Source organism: Alosa pseudoharengus, unplaced genomic scaffold (assembly GCF_046254945.1).
Source record: "Alosa pseudoharengus isolate Yale_2024_CS ecotype anadromous, Long Island Sound unplaced genomic scaffold, YU_APseudo_1.1 YU_APseudo_1.1_scf_11, whole genome shotgun sequence".
In the NCBI taxonomy this organism is placed as follows: Eukaryota; Metazoa; Chordata; class Actinopteri; order Clupeiformes; family Clupeidae; genus Alosa; species Alosa pseudoharengus.
The window spans coordinates 20649989-20671732 of record NW_027468576.1 but is presented as its reverse complement, the minus strand read 5'-3'; the positions used below and the strand labels follow the sequence as shown (position 1 = coordinate 20671732).

Here is a 21744-nt window from a genome sequence, read left to right as displayed (position 1 = left end):
CGCAATCTGCTAGCCTTTTTTTTTCAGCAGGGGGAAGGGACCGCTAGGATCCAACTCAAGAGCAATAGAGCGTGAGAGAGAGCAAAAAGCAGTGGCAGACACAGGCCTGGTACTCACACTGGCTCTGTTTGTATGGGGGGTGGGAGTGTCGCACGGCGATGAGGATGAGGAAGAGGAACAGGGGCCACAGTATCTCAATGAGCAGCTGGATCTGGAGGGAGGAAGGAGGCAGGTTAAACAGAGTGCCTTTTCTATTGCCCGTGGTTGTGCAACAACCCTATGGCAAAAGAAAAACACAGCTGGCACCATTACAAGCTGAAGGTTCACCAGCTACTGACCACAGAACTCTTTTGTTGTCTTAACAGAAAGGACTACCATTAAGGTGTAATTTAAGCAGACAATGACCCAATTGAAATGTCCCCAGGCAGCTTCCTTACCTAATGTCTCTACTTAGCAAAGACTTCTGAGGGTAACTGGACAGCTAAACACAAGTTAGCTTGGCTAGTTGTCAAACTGTTTTTACCTATCCCATTAGAACAGGACCTGAAATCTCCATGGTTGAAATAGAGTTGGTTTCCCTATAGGCTCTGGTTCTTTCTACAGCAGGATTATGATGATTCCTCACTGCATCACTGAATTAAAATGAATACACTTCAATGAGAATCACCTTATTCCTCCTACGATATGTGAGGTTCTTCCAAAGCAGAAGCAGAAACTGTGTCCAGATCCCCATGGTGCAGTGATGGCAGTTACTGGCCCATCGTTAGAGAGGGACCCTGGGAAGACTGACAGAGCAGGAGGTTATAGCAACACAATTTCATGCTTCACACGGATTAACAAGTCAATACCAAAGACTTAAATAAACCTTAGGACAATTAAATATGAGATAACATTTTGATGATAGACAGATAATTCTGATGGCTGGTAGGTTCTGCAATGATTCGAGTAATCATCAACCTGACACACTTCCAAGCACTTAAATAAAACTTGGGTAACAGTGCCCGTTGAAGCTGTGTGCATGACTGGAGGGGTTGATCTGCTTGGGAGTACCAGTCACAAGTTGATTTCCAAATCCTTGTTATCCTTATTGGCTTAAGTGGCATCAAGGTAAATTATTCTTGACTTATCTTAACATGCAAACAACTAAACTGCATTAGTCCTCAAATTCTGTTAAAAGCATTCAGAGAATCAGTCTAAAAAAAGGTTTAAAAAGAACTGCCTTCACAACCACTGCTTCCAAATTTCTTTCGATCAATGTTGCCATTTTGGAATTTATAAACCAATTTTAAAGATTGCCTGACTGCTCGCCTATAAGCTGCACTTCCTATACAATACCATATGACTAATGAATAGAAATGTTTGTTTGTGTGTGTGTGTGTGTGTGTGTGTGTTGGGCCGGGGGTGGGGTGCCGGGGGAAGGTGGGTTATATGCACCTGTGGCACAGAAAAATGTACTCACTTTCTTCAAACATTCCCAGGATTATGGCCAAACCCTCAACATTTACTCTGAATTTAAGTGTTAAGTGTGTGAACAATATCTCAAATGTATTTGTTTTAACAAATATACCTAAATTGGTATTTCATTCAAACACATGCCCACACTTCCCTTCCCAGACGTCTGAGAGACATACAAAAGGTGACATGATATGCACATATTCGGTATTGACCTTATTCCTTGCAGCATCACGTCGCGTCTTCTTTTCAAAGACTATAGCCTACAACACCAGATCAGACAAGATATTCAATGGAATGTCATTGTTAAAACAATACTTTCTGAATGCCCATAATATGAATTATTCTAAAGCACTAACACACTCCAGTATAAGCAGGACGTACACAAATAAGAGTAGCCTAGCCTATATCAAGATATTCTGGAGTTGTGCTAGGGAGACACAGCACACGTCATGCAGACGGGGATGAGAGGGTTTGCAACGTCATGATGAAATTTTCACATAGCCTAGGCTACTTCCTTTTTTGATTACAAACGAAATGTTGCATTTCTTTCCGGACATTCTAAAAAGAAAAAAAGAAAACCTGTCGATGGACGGTCCGTGTAACGCATTTCCAATAATTTCCCACAGCTAAGTTACATATGAGCTAGAACAAAAAAAGATAGGTCATATCTACTCACATGTTTTGGTTCGGCACCTGTCATCTAGACATTGTTTCAAGCGTGGGACGATGCTACCGTAGCTATTACAGAAGATCTGGGCGCAGCCAAATAACAAGCTTTCAAAGGTGTACGGCAACTGCTCATTGTAAAGTACCTAATGCATTACTAACATGTCTTACCTAATGCATTACTAACATGTCTTACCGTCTTGTTAAATTCTGCTCGACGTTTTGTATTCGGCAGCAAACCTATCCGAGTCCTAGCTCTTTCAAGTAGCCAGGTCCAGCCGCTGTGTAAGCCATAGATTCAAGATATTTACTTTGTAACATTTGCTGTTGGAATTAGGGACTACTGTATTTCCGCCCCCTTCTTGACGTTGATTGGTTGAAGGAGGATTAAGGCAGGGTCCACGCTTACCGGCTTTACATTTGATTGGCCCCCACACTGGGACGCAGGTCTATTTCGGTGCTGGCTGAAAGATTAGGTCCCATTTACACAAGGTCATCAAACAGGCTAATATTTTGTAACCTTTCAAAATCTTCAAAAAGAGTCATACTTAAAACTAGGCACAAAAACGACAGGTTAACTTTATTAATTAAAAAAATGTACAAAATCAAATAATATGGAACACCCTTTTTGATGAATATTTTCTTCTGGAATTTAAAAAGAACAATGAACACTTGCATATGTCACTTAAAGACTCATGTGGAATGTATAACGATTTCCCCCAAAGCAATCAGCTTGTTACTTAACATCATGGTTAATTAAATGTACCTCATGGTGTAGTAGCCTAGGTACATTAGTCAAGGATGTGAAAGGATGGGTCAGGTTAAGTCAAGATAACCTAGATGAATGTGTACAGATGCATGCCAAATGAGACAAGGCAAGGCTAGGAACTATAAATGTAGTCCAACTAAATGGCATGGCAAGAAACAGGAGGTTAAAAGTTAGTGAATTGAATTGTGGATAATTACCAAACGTACAACTTTTTTCAATTACAATGGAGCAGGGAGAGAACCACCCATATTCTCTTAAAGACAAAAACAAATATGATGCTAACACTTTCTGATGTGGTCCCACGATGAGGCTTTTGTTAGATGAGAGGATATGAATGTGTTGCTCTTGGCAGTGAACAGCATGGCTGAACACTAGGGTCTAGAAGGCTAACAAAGGGAGAGACAAATGCAATACATTTTGTTCAATGTTTCTAACATAAAGCACAGCCTCAATGCATTGGATGTTAACCTGTAGAGAAAGAGAAAAAACACTGTGTGTCTCTACTGTGTGTGTCCTTTTATATTTTTTATTCCATTAGTGGCCCACGTAACCCTGGTCCTGGTCATAACCGTTGTCATCCATCTCATACGGCATGTCTTGATGTTCACCCTTTGGGCAGTACTTGGCATCGTAGATCTGGCGTCCCAGACCAAAGTTTTGCCCACTCTGATTGGCACCCTGGTTGGAGCCCATCTGTAGGGACATGGTGGTGTTGTCACATTTGTCCGTTCCCAGCTTCTGGTCATAGATGGCTCGTCTGGTGCCAGGGGCTGTCATGCCAGCCTACAGTTATGTCAGAGATGTAAATTTAGGAAAAATGTACAATAATAAAAAGTAAAACATTCCAATTTATCACTAGCCACGTTTCCATGGACAGTTTTTTTGTCGTTCCAATGAAACTATTTAGATTGAAAAATGTGTGGCATCTGTTTACATGGGGTACGTTCTATTCCGATCAGGTGCTCTCAAGCACTTCAGAATCTTTGATCGGAATAGCCGTTGTTGCCTACTTTTCCTTGAGAAGATACAGCAGTCAATCCGAATGACCGTTGGCCGTATACATGGCTGCTCATTTGGAATAGGAGTGGACTACACCACCTCTTTCATTACGATTAAAATTCTGATTGGATCAGGAATTTTCATTCCGACTGAGGTATTTATATGATAAGTTTTATTCTGATTGAGCCGTTATTCTGTTTCTAATCATAATAGAAGTGTCCATATAAACGTGGCTACTGTGAGACAAACAGCTACATTTACTCAATTACCCATATTCACATCTAGCATAGACTAGACCAGTGGTTCTCAAAGTGGGCATCGCAATGCGCAACATTTGTATACCTTTACCACCTCTGGGGATGGTGGCCAGTCACTGGCACCGTTATTTTCCCAAAAAAGTTTGGGAACCCCTGGACTAGACCATACACTTCTGTGTGTGAGACTGGATAACATAATTGCAGTAACACTAAATGTATGCAAGGATAGAACACCTGGCTTGCACCCTTATTGGTACCCATTTGCAGACCGATAGTTGAGCTGTCCATGGGTGGAAGAACATTAGCCTTTGGGTCATACAAATGCCTTCTGGTCCCATAAGCGTTCATGCCGGCCTGGCTAGCACACTTGTTTGTACCCATCTAAACAGAAAAACAACAAGACAAGAGAATAAAGCATGACTTTTGGAAGTATACTCAACTAACACATTTGTTTTACACACACAACTAACACATTTTTTGTTTTTATTTTTCATTCATCATGTGTTTAGTACCTGGAGGCCAATGACACACTGCCCAGCCTTCATCTTCTCCTCGTCGAAAGCCCTCTCTTGTTTATCAGCATATTTCACACCAATTTCCACCCGCGTTTGTACTCCTTTTGTCTTAGCCTGTCAGGCATCACATATAAAGGGTTGCGCAATGATTCACAGAACTCACAGTCTGGCAGTCATATTGCAGGGTGTACTAGTCTAGATTCGAAAAAAGAATGTTACCATGCCAGCAAGAGCCAGGAGAGATGTCTGGACTGATGTCATGTTCCCACACTCAAACAGATCATTGGCTTCGAAAATGTCATGAGGCTTCAGCCCGTACATTGTACTGGCTTTGATGAAATTAGACAGGTTCTCCAGCTAAGGAGGGATAAAATAGTTCAACACTTGATAAGGCTGAGGGAGGTCAGTGCACACAAACTATCCATTCAACAAGCTTAGTACAGCACAAAAATGATGGTCATGGAACATTTTGGTGAGCAACAACAGTAGACTGCTATTTTGGGACACTTCTAATTACATAAACGCTGTGATCGTTGTCCTTGCAGTCCAGCCCATGAAACAGTTGAAAAAAAAGCTTCCCTATAATCTGTCTACACTTGACGCAGTAGCAGTAACCACTCACAGACTTGCATATATACACACAACTCAATCGCCACAAAGGCGACTAATTTATACCCTGCAGGCAACTTCAACAGCTGCAAAACTGACTTATTCGGCTAGATATAAAACACACTGATGCATGAACAACAGCTCCAAATTACAGGTCAAGACACAGAGCAAGACTCAGCTCAAGCAATCCTTGTTGCATTTTCTTAGAAATACACAGTGCCAAAGGTAAACTCCACTCTATTTGGAAAAATTCTCACAAGGCCATTCACAGCACTTATGGGGAACCTTGACTTTTTTTGACCATCAGCTATGAACTGTGGTCAGTTTCACATCTCGATTAAAGCCACAGTTAGGGAAAAACGGAAGAAAAAAAAATAACCTAATGCTTCTGTTCTTCTAATAGACCTCTGAAATTTGCCTACAAAAAGGAACCAAAGCTGCCATCTTTGCCCATATAAGGAGAGCCGGGTGTTAATTGAAGCTAACTACCTATGACAAGTTGCATTGTAAGTTAGTTTAAGTTAGCGAGAGTTTAACAGGTGCGATAATTCAAAATCTCTATGTTATTTCCCCATAGAAAAAATATCAAGATACCAGATCTCCTTATTTGGGCAAAGATGGTAGCTTTTTTATAGGCGAACGATCAGAGGTCTATTCAGTGCATGCCTCTGTTTCTGCTTGTGCTTTCATTTTCATTGACGTTTGCCAGTTGGCTGGTGGAGGACCACTGAAGTGTGTGGAGGGTACTTGACAGAATGGGCCCCAATGCCTGCACTGACCATGACTACCTCATCATCTTCAGGTCAGGTCTCATATTCCTAAAGACAAATTGTGAATTGTGTAATGAATGGCATTCAGAGGTGGACATCCCGGGTCCAGAAAGTAAAAGTCCTGCCATATTTCTACCTGTGCACTTAACACAGGTGATATCACTAATTATCGGATCTACCTGGCAGCTAACAAAGATCATAAATGGCGGAGCAAGATAGTTTGTCGTAGTTCATGTCTATGGGCGCGTAATGGGGATCATGTCCTGTCTGCATAAAGAGGCGTGTCGTTGACGTATTGATGAGCTTACGTAGCAGCCGCAGAATAAATAACAGGCGCACACCTGATATAAGGTTGATTTTCTCCAGACAGGAATGCTTAAAAATGCTAAAAATGCACCGGTACCTGAAATTCCCATTCCTAACTCTATAGAACCAAGATCTTAGCATATGTGGTGAAATTCTGAGCTATGGCCATAGGCTTCAATGGAACAGTCGCTGTCTCTGCTCTGAATAAAGGGGGATTTTAATCAGGGTTCGTAGAAGTGGCTCCTGATGAAATATCTTGCTCCGCCATTTATAATTTTGCAGCTAATTAGGATGAGATGGTTTACTAAATGGTTGGATCAAATACTTGCCAGGACTTTTACTTTCTGAACCCGGGATGTCTGCCTCTGATGTCATTCAAATTTAAGACTAGCACCAAATGACTCCTAGACTTCCATGTAGCATCTTGCGGCGTCCTTGATCTGTGATATAGGTTTGAGTAAACTAGACAAAGGGAGAGCTGTGGCTTACCTGGTGCCAGTTCAAAGTGGAGTTGTTAATTTTCTTCACCGACCCTGGCTGCAATTTATTAATCAATCTAAACAGAAAGAGTACAAAAGTCTAAGTTAGGGCACCACGGCAGAGTCTGAGAGAGTGATTGAATGGATTGATCAAAGTGTCACTCACTGGCACAGAATGACACCATTTTTCAGGCCCTTCTGGAAGTCATCCCCAATGCTGCAGCCTGTCATGTCCTCAATCCAGATACGAAGCTCCTCTTCCTTCTGCAGATCATACTTTTGTGCTATCTGGGACAAAGGATAACAGGGCATGCATTCAGATATTGTCCTCTAGAAACACCCCTGGCCAACAACTCATCTAGATAGTGGCTGAGCAGCACTCAGATAAGGCCACCTCAGTGACATACTTGTCCCTTAATGACAGAGCCCACATTTAATTGATCATTACTGACCCTAAAACTTAAATCAATGTTTTTGCAACTTGCATTCTCTGCATATGAAGTGAACTATTACCTATGACCTTGGAATAGGCCTGACATCTTGTTCCCTTATTAGGCAGCAGCAAACTACCATATACTGCACTGCCCTTGTTTTGAGTAACAACACACTTGCATTGTTCATCCTCTGACCAGCAAAACATACCAAATGTGTGTATTATGTGTCATAGGCTTTAAAACCAGTCTTACAACTGTGTGGGAGTGGCCTAACTCAAGATCACATTAGCCTCAGGCAGGCAGCCACGGGGAAATTAAAGGGTAGGCTACCTATCTATGTATCACTAAACTGAATAAATCGACCTTTTTAATCTATTAACTACTTTCAGAACCAGTTCTACACAAAACAATTTTGTTTGGATTGCGTAATTGTTGAAATGACATAAATGTTGAAATTGCTTTTTGTAGCCTATTTATTCTTTCACTGTCAAACTAAGGTGGTTTCATTACATGAAAATAATAGTCTAGCCACGCCTTGACCAGTTTCAGTCTTGCAGAGGGAACATAATGATCCCCTTGCTTGGGGATGGTAAGTAACCCTCTTACCAGGCTGCTGAATAGGCGTACAGCATCATCAGTGACTACGGGTTGGTGGGCCTACCTACTTCTTTGCTTAGGCTAATGGAATGTCAACTCTCATCAAGGGGGAAGTTGAACTCATGTGTTTTTAAAAAAGAGGCGTGTAACGAAACTGCGTTAATGCGTAGGCTACTTCAGTAATTAAGATGAAAACGAGAGAACAACTCACAATTTTAGGATAATAAAGACTGCTTTCGCAGTAGTCTACAGTAGCCTAAAGAATTAGGAGGAAAGGGGAATTCCTGTTCTTCGAAATGTGACTACCTGTCATTCAAGCATATGGTAAGCTTCAAGACGTGCGTTTACCATATGTGGCCGAAATAAGTTGTTCAAGCATGTAGGCTATTGGTCTACGTGTTCGTTTTAACTAAAAAAAGCTATGTACACGATACGAGTAGAATAGGAATAATTTAGCCAAAAACTTTGGCACTTTACCGGATGCCTAGTTTTAGAAAGAATGCATTGGGCAACGCCCAGATGCTCAACATTATATGAAAACTAACTTAGGCTACACACCAGCATTCAAAAACAAGTATGATAGGTAGGTTCTATGCATTCTAGGCTCATTCTGGTATAAGGCATAACGGAATGTCAAACAATTTTCATTTTATATCTTACAATAATTTAACAAATTAGTGTCTTACTTTGCTTTTGACTTCGGCAGAAAGTCCATACGCTGGTCCCTTGTTGAACTGATTTGCAGCCATCATTAGACGTGTAAAACTATTAGGCTACAGTACACTACCTCTCAGAAGGCAGCGTGTGGTGAAGATGGCGAGCAATTTCCTATTAAAAAGTTGGTGTGAAGTTTTTTTTTCATAATGGGCGCTGTGCGGCGAATAAGCTCCTCCTTATCCTGGACGTGATTGACATTAGAAAGACCTTATAATGGGTCTATTCCTTATGGGTGGAGGGTTTCAGTCAGTGTTACAGTTAACACTTTCATTAACTCTTTTTTAAAGTTTTCTCTTTCACCAATGCTTGATACGGATCTTAAGTAGCCTAAACATTACCATTGACTTTAAATCCAAAATAAGAAAAACAAAAATATCGTAGGCTAGGGTCACGATATTTTTGTTAGACTATCTGTAATTTTTATACAGAACTGCGTGTTGACATCGCAGACAGAACAGAGGTAAATCCTTTATAATAGTCCATAGACAACTATGTAAAACGGGCACCAGTAGCTTAAGTCAAAAGAACTATGCAAGGCCCATGTGAATGAGGTCACACATTCCTGTGGTTCGAGGCAGGAAGGCAGGTCGGGAGGAAACTGAATGAGAATTATTTAAAGCGATGGACCTCATCTGAAATTACTGATAAATTGACGGATTCTACTTTTAAAGCAAATTAATTCATTCTGATTGTGACTCATGCATTCACCTGTAATTTGATTTTTAGAGGAACCAAAAATATTTCCTATCCTATTCAACTGATGAGCGTCTCACACTTTAGCCCTTACAAGCGCTAAAACCTCAATTTCAACGAATTTTCATAAATTATTTTTTGTACATTTTGTTTCCCAAGTAATTTCAGTAGGCAAGAACTGTAATTGGGTGTTGTTGTTTGATTTATCTTTACTCAATCAAAACAACACAACTGTAATTTTATTGCTATTAGCCTACCTGAAATACACAATTAAATGACATTACTTTTTAATGTTTTTTTAAAATGGAGATATAGCGTTTTGGAACCAAACTCTTGAAATATTATATAATAACAATTATATATAAATTATAAAGGACTACTATAGATATAGGAATCGTATAGCCTATTTTGGGACATAGTTGGCATGATAGTATTACTATAGTTCCTTTTTTCCATCAGTGAGGTCTATATTTCAAACCAGCAGTATAATAGGTGAGCCCACATCCTTAAGGGTGAAAGTCTTAATGTTCACTAGTAGGCTAGGTAAACAAACCTTTCCTCTTGAAAGAGTCCTTGTTTGACCACCATGTTTCACAGAGGAGTTATTGATCCTTTGTCACAAATAAGTGAGCCTGGGATTGGGAATTGAGGAAAGAAGTTGATTGGGAAACAACAAGTGAACAACACAACAAATATGATAGGGTTCATTTTAATAGTCACCAGTTATTAAAAGATATATTACTATTTGTGTTCAAATCCTTAATCCTTAAGTGTTCAGAAATGCACTGGCATTGGGTTAAGGAGAACATTATGAGCACTTGTGAGCAGCAAAACCTTATTCAAGACTGAAAATGCGGTTATTCCATGTCTATACTAACAGAGGGCACAATGATGGTGGTATATTGGAGGACAGATGTCTTGATGTATCCAACCAAGTGAAATACAATAACAACTTTGCATTCCAAAAATAAGGCTTGTCTTAAATTGCATAGACCTTAGGCATAACTTACTCTCTACAGAGCAGCAAGGAAGTCAAAATACATGCCAACAGTGCATGCAGTGAGTGAGTTAAGTTCTATGCATAAAAAATAAATAAGCCCTTTTGCATTAATCTAAATCAGTACAGATACATCTAAAAAATTCTGTATTAAAATATTTTCTTTCCTCATGTAAACTACCACGGACTTTGTTGGTACTTGTCAAAAAATACTGCTACTGTATACAGTGGCACTCTATGCACGTGAAGTGGTTCATGAATGCACAAGCAACAGTCTCAAGTTCATTATCAGGGAGCAAATCCAGCAGATGACTGAGACACTGCCAGCTGAAGAGTGCTCAAAAGGACATCTTTGTTTCCCATTATCGCTTGTAAGAGTGGAGTCTGTTTCACTGTCTCTCTCTCTCTCTCTCTGTCTCACTCTCACTCTCTTCTTTTTCCTCTCTCAAAGAAACACAGGCTGCTCCTGTCCAGTCAGCAGACGGTAAGTAGATGCTGGCATAGTCTTCAGATGAATCTGTTTTTGAAGACAAACTAGAGTTAATATACTACTAACACACACACACACACACACATGATAGCATTGCTATTTGTGTACTCATGCTACTCCCACCTCTCCGACAGCATTCGTAAGGATGTGGATGATCTTGTCATGGGGTGTAGCCACAACACTTTGTCCGTTAATCTCGATGATTCTGTGACCCACTCGGATGCCTCCCCTCTCAGCAATCCCGCCTCGCATCAAACTACAGATCTGACCAGGGAAAATAACATTCATGCATTCAGGCTATATAAATTGAACTAATCTGTATTCATCCCTTTCAATGAATCAGCTACAGAATCTGCAACATTTTTTGCCTTTCATGGCAAGAAACTCACAATGCCATCCTCCACACTGAAGCCAAGCTGGTACTTCGGATCTGGACGCTTTATAATCGCCATGGTGACAGGTGGGCAGTGGACTATGCTGAGCTTTACTTGAGCTTGGTTTTTCAGATCCTTGAGCACAAATATGAAAGTAAGGCAAAGTCAGGGTATTAGTGGAAAATTAGAGTAAGCATTCAGGCTGGCAGACTTCAAAAAGAAGTGGGAGTCATCATGATGTGGTCATGATTCTTGGCAATAATCCTTATCTGTTAGTAAAAATTAACAAAATGAGATATTATGTTATGTGACAAAAAACAAAACACTAATACTCAACTAACAGCTGAGAACCATACCCGTATGATGTTGTGGCAGGTCGTAATGGGCAGGCCCACCAGGCTCGTGCCGTTGACTGACATGATACGATCTCCAATGCTGAGCTCACCACTGCGCTCGGCCGGTCCTCCATGCAGCAGATTGGCCACCACCACTGTGGGCAGGATGGAGCCCCAGCCCGACTCCACCACGGCCAGGCCCAGGATCTCCCCGATCGCCTTACGAACGCACACCTAACCAGGCCGCAGGTGGAGGAGGGCAATTTGATGTATTGATTAAGTGATCACTTGGTCAGTCAGTATCAGACCTTTGTAATCCCTTCACAATTTGTTAACTCTTTAAATTTCTATGAGTGATACATGTGAGATATATGTGTGTTGTAGTGAGAAATTTTGGCCTTAAAGGTGTTTCCATTTAAGTACAGGCTATATTCAACCATTTACTCTTTTGGTATGGTCTGTGCAAAGCTGAAGAAAGAGACGCTGCTGTAAGCAGAAAGTGAAGGAGAGATTTATGTGTTAACAACTGTGGAATTCCATGTTCAAGGTGTTTGCGCAGCCATGCTGGGTGTGTGAGTGTGCAGTCCTGCTGTGTGTGTATGTGTCTTCATGGTGAGCGCATGGTTGCAGCCTTGCTGAAAGTGTGTGCGTATGCCATGATGTCTGGATGTATGTGCGTGTGTCAATGCTGTGTATGTGTGTACCATGGCTTAGGTGTGTGTGTGTCCTCGAAGGAGGCTGGGTAGGCCTCTTCTCGACGGCTGGCGCCCTAAGACCTTATTTACTGTCTTGGGGTCAATCTTGACTGAATTCCATGGCCCTTGGTCGTTATGGGATACAGCCTTATAGATATGGTTGACTCTTTGGTTAACTATGTCGTAAACAAGTTTGCGTACCATTAATGGAGATGTCATGTCTTGTCTGAACTGTCAGTGAAGTATAAAAAGTGTTTCCCTGTTTGTAACATCAGACTGCGTCTGTTAGCAACACGACGTAGGTCTCCGGATTCGTGAATAAAGCTCTCTGAGATTTCTGACTTGACTCCTGGCTGACTGAGACTTCATTTCTGAAACAATCCCTAGACAATTTTAAGTTCCTACAGTGTATGTGTGTGTGTTGTGTTATGGTTGTTAAGCTACTGGATGCCTAAAATGTGCCCTGGGATGAATAAATTATCTATCTATCTAATTGAAAATATCTGACATATGTATGAATGAATAGGTAATAGGTTTGTTACCTATTACCTATATACATGTGGTATGACATTGTTATCTTAAGCAGATGACATATCTTTTTATGGGCATTCCTCCCAGGATAGGTGATCACTAGCGCAACCACAGTACCTCTCTGATATTCTCCGAGCAGGAAAAGTGGACCAAGTCTCCATTGTACAGCTCCTGAGTGCTGAGGAAGTCATCATACTCATCCGGCTTGATGCCATTTGTCTGCATGAACTGCTGGTAAGCTACAGCAAATGCCTGGCCAATGGCCTGTGCAATGATCTGAGCCTGGGGAGGGCAGCAAATGATTGCCATGTTATTTTGCAATTATATATAGCGTGAGCATTGAAATGTCAATCCACACCCTGAGAGCTGGCATAATGGCATTATGCAACACTGTGAATATGACTGAATTGAGTTAAAGTAAGTTCCATGTGCCACTATTTCTCCACACAGTTACAGGAAATTGGCCTCATTATCTTGATATCAAATGAGAGACTAGCGTGCATTCTTCATCTGGAATTCATGTATTTGGCAGACTGACAATCATGCTCCATTTGTGCCTCAGAAGAATCTAGAGCATGCTTCTAATAGAAGAGATAATGGGTTGTCTTCACCCTCTTCAATAGGCAGAGAAGCACAGAAACTGGTCCATCCGTGAAAATGTCACACTGGTGTTCTCAAGAGAGGGAACATGAGAGTTAAGCAAGAAAGGATGTATTCAAGATCATGCTAAACACTGACTTTACTTCCTCATCAGCCCAAATGGAGTCATCTCACTCGCAGATCAGTAGCAGAATATGATAGAGTGGGTGAGTGGCCCTTAGTCCCACCACTATTATTTAATGAGTCAAGTCAACATAGTCACCAGTTGCACTAGGCCAAAGAAACACTGTAAATGGGGAATTCAGATGAAACTCCTGGGAAGCACTACAGCTGGCAAAAGGGTAAACATGCTGGCATGATTTATGGACAATCTGCTTCCTGGAATCACTCAGTGTGAATCAGCCTGTGCATGTACTTGTGTATTTCTTGTGTCTTTGGTCTGTATGCAGAGTATCCTTTGTTTATCCTTGAATAGTTAGAATTCAATGGGAGCCTATCTAGAGACCTTTTGTTTATCCCCAGGTGTGATTCTTTATTGTATTCACTAGAGGGGCAAGGATGGGGGGCTTTCACACCTCCCATTGTCACATATGGCTGCTAGCATTTGACCATGTGCAAGTTGGGGTGCTCCTAATTAACGGCCGTCTTGGATGATGAGCTCCCTGAGTTACAACAGATCACGCCCCCCTCTGTTGTAACTTACTTACGGTTGGGATTTCTCATGTATAATTTCTCAATAGTATAGTATACTAGTGAATCCTTTGGGTGAAGCGTGTCTCTTTGCATCTCCTTAATGCACATCACTGAAAGAATAGAGCCTGTTTCTTGATTGAACTTTCCTGAGTTTCCAGATAACTTTGGTACTAGGAAAATTACCAACACTATGATTCACTTCTTCAATCAGAGATATAGTTTTTTAAATAAAAAAGAAACATTCCCACATGAACATGATGAATGTTTGGTCAACTCTCCCTGCCACTCACGTCGTCAGAGATGAAGACGTGACACAGCATCCAACACTTCTTCGGCGGTGCCGCGGGGTTGGCTGCCTGACCCCCGTCCGAACCCTTCCGGCTAGCAGGCTTCCTACGCGCCATCAGCACAACGATATTTCCAATGTCGGCGATGTAAGAGATCATCTGCAGGGAGTGGTCCATCATGGCCTCCTATGAGAAGTGATAGGGAACAACAGGGATATTTGAGAGACATCAGTGCTCAGAATGGAGATCACTCTGTATTCTTGTAACAAAAAACTAATTATATGAGGCATATTGCTAATGTATAAGAAAGCTTTAAAAGTCTGACGTGAAATTTGACAATTTTTTTATATAAAATATTAATACCAGAAGAGCCAAATATGAATACCAATAAAAAAGAAAGTCTATATGTGGATATGTGTAACTGTACTTTTGAGCTGTGCCCTATGTTATATTTGTTGAATTACGATGTGGAAAATAAGTTTCCCTATACAAGAAAATGTGTGTTTATAATGCTTTCCTATTTTGCTAAAAAATGTATACTTAGTACATGGATTTCCCAGTCAGGACCCACTTTAGGTCAATGGCTGGAACAAATAATAGACTTGTTGCCCATCGAAGAAATCACAAGTAAACGACATTCAAAACTGCAAGATTACTTATCCACTTGGTCCTTAATATTGAATTATATACATACTATAAAATGACTAAATTAGATTGAATAATGGACAGACTGTGATAACGTAGGATTATTATTATTATTGTTCTGATTGTTATTGTCTTTTTTTTTTTCTTTTTCTTTTCTGTCCTGTGGATGTGTCTAGATGTGTTGTCCCTGCTGTTTTGTGTCCTGTGGATGTGTCTAGATGTGTTGTCCCTGCTGTTTTGTGTGTTGTCGTGTTTCGATGTGTGTGTGTTGTATGTGCTAAATTGTGAATAAAAAAAAAATAAAAAAAAAGAAAGACTAGAACGTGCATGCAACCCACCTGTGTGTCAGCATTGAGAACTTTGATTCGCTGCGTAGAGATGAAGAGATCCACTTCTGTCATAGGCTGGGACTCACCCTCAGGAGCCTGCCGAACAATGTACAACCACATGTTTGGACATGCAAACAACCACACACGAAAAACAGAACTACTTACTGATAGCAGACTTCCCCTTGTAGGTACAGCTTGACACTGACTATTACAAATATCGACTTTTCGTGCTTCAAACCTTGATCCTGTCCACAGCCTCCTGGGCCTGAGCCATGCGGCCACTGGTTGAGGGGTTCTTGTCTGACTGCAGCTGTGTGGAGCCCAGGTACTTGGCCCCAAATATGACCCCATCCAGCAGGTCATCTGGGTCACAGGGACCAGGCACTATTACAGCATTGGACAGAGAGAGTGATGACCAATCAACCCCGAGTGCATTGTTGATGCTGCATTGTTTGCTAGTATAAACGGAACATGATTATCTTGTAAGTGTGTGTGTTCAGCTCTCTCACCATCTTTATAGGCAGGCCGGGCCTCAGCATCCTATTGTGAACAAAAAGGAGAATCACATGTGACAGCAGTTAAACACAGAGCCTACAAACTCTACAGCTCTTTAAAATAAATACTTTGGAGTAGGTCCTCAAAAAGTTGATATTTCAGGACTTAAAAACATAAAAAAAATACTGACAAATTATTTTGTCTGCCTTGTTGTTGAGACACATTTGTATATCAAGACTTTTTGGTGTGATTCTTATTCAATATGAACTGCTTTGCTGAATCTAGAATATTTTCATGACAGACCCAGTAAAAACAGGGACAACATTTGCCCCTCACTCACCATATCTGAACCACTGGCTGCAGGCTCCTCTCCCTCCTCTTCAGCAGGTGGCTCTTCCCTCCTTTGCCACAGCAAGCCTGAAGCATCTTCCCCTGAGTAATCCAACGCATGGATCTCATCCTCCGGTTCATTGTGTCCACCATGTGAGCCTTCCCAGTACCTCTCAGCATCCTCGTGGCTGTAGGAGACAGAGACCACAGCGTCCACCCCAGCACTGAGGTGTCCGTAGCTGAGGCATGGTGGGCTGAGTTGGGGCCTCACCTCCGCAGAGCTGGGTCCCTCCAGCAGCCCCAGCAGGTCCTTCTGGTGGCTCTCGGTGAAAAGCAGTCCGGAAGCAGCAGTGCCCTGGGCTTGCGGCACATTGACAGGACCCAGGGTGGACAGCGTGTCGTAAGGTGTCGTGTCGGTGAGGTCCAGGAGGGTGGCCTGAGCAGGCTCTGGGCTGGGGCTGTCAGGGGCAGGGGATGGACTGATGAGCTGGAGGTGAGAGAGCAGGGTGTGAATGTGGGAGTGGTCGACGTCAGGAGGACCACACTGCTCATTCGCTGGGCCCTCCTGGTCTTCGTTCTTCTTTTCCTGCTGCTCCTCCTCTTCTTGCACCTCTTGCTCCACCTCTTGTCCCTTTATCACCTCATTCTGTAGCACCTCCTCAACACTTTGTTCAAATGCTCGTCCCACATTATGATTCCCTATATCCACCTGATATGGGAGTAACGGGGCTTCAGGAACAGATGCGGCCAATTGGGATCCATCCTCGCTCGCCGCATACTCTGGAATATTAATTAAGTCTGTTTGAATGAAGCCCTCGCTGTCAGCTTCTCCAATGCAACCTGCTTCACTTGAGGAGTCGGACCTCCAGTCCAACGGAGGGGGTTCAATCAGGTTAAAGGAGTCCAGGTCCTCCAGATCTGCTTTCCTACTATTCTCCTGAGTTGGATTTGAGCTGCTGTGATCAACATCCACCAAACCTGAATTCGGTTGGCTCACGATTTCTTCTGATTGTGAGGGAGCAGGACTATCATGGAGAGGGATGTTGGCCTCATTGTTTTTGGATGCAGGAGACACATTAATCATGAGGGCCTGCACTTCTGCTTGGAGCAAATCCCTGTGTTTCCCATCCTCGCCATTTATTAGCGTGGTGTCTGCCTCTTCTGCCATCTTCAGCAGTGATGCAAGGGCAGATACAGTCTATGAGTGAGTCTTCTAACACTCCCAAGCAAGGTTCCTTCCATGGGATTGAGAGATTCTGACCTTTCCAAGATACAACACCCTTGGCTGACAGCAATTTTTACCTGCAGAAAAGCAATGAGTGTCACCAACAAAATAGCCTAATACTGCAACATCAACATCCTGGCGATGTAGCCTACCTGCCTGCTGCGTTTCTTTATTGTGGAGTTAACATTGTTTTGCTTTATGGAGCAAAATGGACAATAGGCCAGTATGAAACCGCAACGTGTCGCTAATGATCTGGCTACAGCAGAAGGCCAACGTAGCCTATATAATCAAAGATCAAGGTTCGACTGCCTCAACAAAGGTTGCTTCCCCAACACACTCCAGACTACGTTGGAGTATCCACTGTAGACAATCATTGTATGGTAGCCTATCCTTAAATGAACAGAGGTTTGATCACAGTGACGCTCAACACTCTATTGACATTCAATCGCCTGTCTAAAACAGCTTTTCCATTCATTGCCTCCAAGCAAAAACAAAACTTTTTACTAACGTTACTCATTGATGGAAAAGTTACACAGCTTGAGGTTGCTAATGAGCAATACATTTTAGAGTTTTCATCAATGCCTTCGACCATATGTTATCACAACACACGAATCACCAGGAACTACTCTAATTCGGACATAAAGAGGCAAACTAAAGTCGAAAAACACCCACCTATGTGCTGGAATGTACTCATCTTTTACACTTAACTGTTTCTTTCGGCGATCTTGGGCTACATTGTGACGCGACTATACACTGCGCATGCGCTCCGGACAGGAGTAAGTCCTGACTAATCGATGCATTGAAAACGTAAACAAGATGTGTCAATCAATCATAACGTGAGGTCGCCTCATTAAAAATGACTAGGCCTAACTGTCTGACACAGTTGGTTTTGTGCACATTTATTTTGCTCCGTTCTATTAGTGTGAGAAGAAAAAAAACAAGGCACAGGAAGAGGGAAGAAACCGTAAGATACTCATTCTAAATAACACTGTCTTTATTCAATGTCAACAGTATAATTAACAGCCAAAGCATAAATTACAAATACAAAGCAATGCAGAAAAATCCCACTGTAGCCAAACTGGCCATAGATGTAAACTTCTCTATAAAATGATTTGATAGAGACAGAGCAATTGCTACATAACTGTGAAATCATCATGACCATGGTCATGGCAGGGCCCAAATTGACAAAGAATCTAAAGGCTTAAAGTTTATAAAGTCTTAACTCTAGGACTCCATTTATATAAGATGCAGAGGTTACATTCAATGGACATTAGGTTACTGTTCAATTGACAAAAATCTACAGGTAATTAATAAGTACAATTTACAAGTCATTTTCCATCTCAAAAAGGCATATCAGTGAAAATTTGGAGTGCAAAATTAAGATTTTTTTTTGAAGAAATAAAGAAAGTTTTCTTTTCTTTTTTTTGTTTGTTTGTTAGAGTTAGTTGTATCAAGAAGTCGCTTCATGTTCACCATCACTTGAGCTCATCTGATACAAGCCAATGAAAGATGAGACTGTGCCCATCAGTCCCACAAGCCAGTTGGGGAAGCGTCCTGCCCAGAGAATACCATGGGGCATCCAGTGTATGGCATTGCTAAGGTCTGCCAGGGAGCTGAGAATACCCAGGAACTCCATCTTCATTTGTTGTTGACACTCTCTCTGCATGGCCAGTCTTTCACTACAGACACAAAAAAACAAATTATAATAAGACATCATTGCATTGGCTTAAATATGCAATTGATTACTTTTAATGAAAATACAAGAGTCAAGAAAGGATTGCATTTACCTGACATTTTCCTGTGCTGTTCTTCGGCTTTTACGCAGCTTTCTCCTAAGCAGAACGATGATTCTAATTGATCTAATCAAGGGAAATTCTTATTGTCAGAATAACACTATAATTGCTGAACAGACAACAAATGTCTTTGGCAAGCAAAATTAAGTGTAAGTGTGTCTTAAGTAAGTGTGACTAGAAATGTGACAATGAAGATCTTCAAGATGGCACCTGCAATCATGCGTTACCTGAGGGCTCCTAGTAGCAAAGATGAGGCCCAAAGTAGTGTACTCAGAGTCCACCATTTGTCTGACTTGACCTTGATCAACTCTGCATCTGCAGCCCAGGCAACGTGTTCACATGGGTAGTACAGCTGATCCGCAACATTGTTAAGAACTGACATACATCGGACTATACTGTCCTCCTCCTGCATAACAGACACATGGTGAGATGTGAGATAAAGGTGTACCATGCAATCACTAACTTCTAGACCAGGGGTACCCAACTCATTTGTTGGAATGAGACTTTGTGGGGGCCGTCATTGTCATGGTCATTATCATTTTTCTGCATGGGTATCAGAGTGTTGTTTGATGATATACTCTTCTACTATACCCACTTATGAGCAAACAAGTACAAATCATGTAAGCATACTGCTGTCATATACTGCTCTTTCTCTTTTGAAATACTCTACTTCCTACCCAAGAATATCTGGATGGCTGCATGAAACCTGCTGGAGGGCCTGATCTGGCCCTCGGGCCTTATGTTTGACACCCCTGATCCTGTGGTGTGATCCTACATGGTGTATTAACCCTCTATTGCATAGGGTTACCTCAGGGTAACACCATTTTTCTCGAGTTTCTCAAACACAAAAATGCAAACACCAATTATAAGTGCCCTTCTTAAAAGGTGAGTAGTGAAACCAATAGTGTACTTATATTCTACCACATGACTTTTCAAATTAGTTTTTATACTACTCTTTTCCACAACTGAGAACATTTCTGACGGCCATATTTTTGGTCTTCCAAAATTGTCTAAAAATGGCACTATCCTTAATATTTTCACCAACTAAAATATTGATTTCAATCTTGATAAGTCCTGCATGTATTTTTATCCATTTTTAATGTTTTCCACAAATGTATTTTGTATATTGATAAAGCAACAACATCCAACAGTGGACAGTGTTTATGCTTGGTTGTAAACATGCCATTGAGATGTCAGGGAATCACCAAATATTATTCTATAAGTGTGCATGTATGTGTGTGTGTGTGGGGTGGGTGCGCACATGTGTGTGTGTGTAAGTATGTGTGGGCCCAAATTGGTCGTCACTACTGCCGATCGGATAGTGCATAGGGAGGTTCCTTGAGCATAAAGCATAAAAACTGAAAAAGGAAATTTAAATTTAAACTGAATTTAAATTTCCTTTGTTGCGCAATGTTGCTTGTAGGTAACCTCCACAAAAACGATCAGTATCTGGCTTGTGTTGTCAGTGCAAATTATTCTTTATATGCTGCTATTTAATGATTACTTTCATTAAACGTGATTGATAAAATCAGAAATACATGTTTTTCCAATTAAATCCATGTTTTCTATGTAATACCACTACTGCATGTTGTTGCTCAAAGTAACATAGTCTACTCAAATGACTATGACTGTACTCAAATGTATCTGTTCCAAAACATTTGTTTTCAAAAATTTGTTTTTAATTGCTTATTGTGCTTCATTTTAAGTAAAAAAGTGTGGGAAAATGTATATTTCTAAATCCATTATTTAATATAGCATGCAATAAACCACCACAAACCTACCAACTTCCATACCCAGTTGAGAGGTAATTTTAAGCTGGCTACATGTAACAATTTCACCTGAGATGCATTGAACCCAATACCAAAGTGTTGAAACTAAATTTTCATACCCTGTTTCCTAATCCATAATTCCTCGAGTAGGCAACCATGGAGAGGTCGTCGAAAAGCCTCAGGACAGTTCTGCAGTGGCTGAGCTGTGCTGAAAACAACATAAGACTCTTTCCGATTTCAGACGACCCTGCAGTCTTCTGGGAAAGAACGCCTCCAACCAGCTGGGAGCCATAGCAGAGTGTTCGGACCTGACCCCAAGGACCATTGAAGAGCAGTTTTCCTCATGTTACAGATAGATACGCAAATAATAGCGTGACATAATATTGTAGTATCGAAGAAACACAAGGTGCACTTACCACCTTGTCTCTTCCTCTGTATGATTCTAGTAAATTCACAATCAATCCAATTGATTCCTGCATAATGTCATGTGCTCGTTTGTGTTCATTCACAGTGTAGCAAACCTGTAACGTTATATTAGCCTAGGCTGTCTTAACCTGAGAAGAAATTAGGCTTTCATATCCTCAAAAGTGCAGTTGCATGCAGTAGAACATACCACACTTCATGCCTGGCAGGTCTTTTTTCAACTAGGATTACTCTTTCAACTTAACATCTCAGACCTAACAAATATCTACACAGTCAGTCTGTCACAACTGAACTTTACACTGGTCAGGAAGTAGCCGAAGTACTCCTTCACAGGCAATCATAGTTGATTACCTATTCGCCACCCCCCTGATGGCAGACACTCTACTGGAGGCACATCACAAGCCTGTTCTTACTCTATCATTTATCATTCACAAAGTGAACAGAGTTTGGTAACTCTCGATTGGGAA

General features: G+C 41.3%; 4 protein-coding genes and 1 long non-coding RNA gene across 9 annotated transcripts in view; 1 reads left to right on the top strand and 4 right to left on the bottom strand.

Annotated features, from left to right (window-relative positions):
* The window catches only part of abca7 (ATP-binding cassette, sub-family A (ABC1), member 7), a 30615-nt gene extending 28158 nt beyond the window's left edge, over positions 1–2457 (bottom strand). Inside the window, exons 1-5 of one of the 4 annotated variants that reach the window (XM_076278370.1) lie at positions 2318–2457; positions 2132–2207; positions 1668–1715; positions 668–785; positions 118–211 (exon numbers count right to left, since the gene is read on the bottom strand). In XM_076278370.1, coding sequence (XP_076134485.1) covers positions 118–211; positions 668–733 — 160 coding nt within the window. In that variant the 5' untranslated portion in view covers positions 734–785; positions 1668–1715; positions 2132–2207; positions 2318–2457. Of the gene's footprint in view, positions 1–117; positions 212–667; positions 786–1667; positions 1716–2131; positions 2290–2317 lie in introns of those variants that run through there. The other 3 variants (XM_076278368.1, XM_076278369.1, XM_076278371.1) reach the window with 3 other exon arrangements.
* A 212-nt stretch (positions 2458–2669) lies between these two features.
* On the bottom strand, positions 2670–8699 carry LOC143116958 (calponin-2-like). Its single transcript, XM_076278367.1, has 7 exons — positions 8543–8699; positions 6992–7113; positions 6836–6902; positions 4881–5018; positions 4659–4775; positions 4381–4527; positions 2670–3673 (listed from the first exon to the last, which is right to left on the bottom strand). The coding sequence occupies exons 1-7, from the start codon at positions 8606–8608 to the stop codon at positions 3425–3427; spliced, it is 906 nt and encodes a 301-aa protein (XP_076134482.1). The 5' UTR covers positions 8609–8699; the 3' UTR covers positions 2670–3424.
* On the top strand, positions 7457–10976 carry LOC143116959 (uncharacterized). Of its 2 annotated transcripts, none has more exons than XR_012985945.1 (3): positions 7457–7580; positions 10715–10747; positions 10888–10976. It is a non-coding gene; the product is annotated as an uncharacterized LOC143116959 (long non-coding RNA). The 2 variants fall into 2 exon arrangements; XR_012985944.1 differs by lacking the exon at positions 7457–7580 and adding an exon at positions 7950–8180.
* Positions 9960–18051, bottom strand: LOC143116957 (amyloid-beta A4 precursor protein-binding family A member 3). Its single transcript, XM_076278366.1, has 11 exons — positions 17965–18051; positions 16078–17369; positions 15752–15782; positions 15481–15626; positions 15252–15338; positions 14272–14454; positions 12806–12970; positions 11484–11696; positions 11143–11262; positions 10877–11017; positions 9960–10780 (listed from the first exon to the last, which is right to left on the bottom strand). Exons 2-11 carry the CDS (start codon positions 17233–17235, stop codon positions 10709–10711), a joined length of 2316 nt encoding a protein of 771 aa, XP_076134481.1. The 5' UTR covers positions 17236–17369; positions 17965–18051; the 3' UTR covers positions 9960–10708.
* Positions 18052–18268: 217 nt separating this feature from the next.
* pex11g (peroxisomal biogenesis factor 11 gamma) lies at positions 18269–21580 on the bottom strand. Its single transcript, XM_076277248.1, has 5 exons — positions 21271–21580; positions 20974–21162; positions 19313–19491; positions 19080–19151; positions 18269–18971 (listed from the first exon to the last, which is right to left on the bottom strand). Exons 1-5 carry the CDS (start codon positions 21331–21333, stop codon positions 18743–18745), a joined length of 732 nt encoding a protein of 243 aa, XP_076133363.1. The 5' UTR covers positions 21334–21580; the 3' UTR covers positions 18269–18742.
* Between the last annotated feature and the right edge of the window lie 164 nt (positions 21581–21744).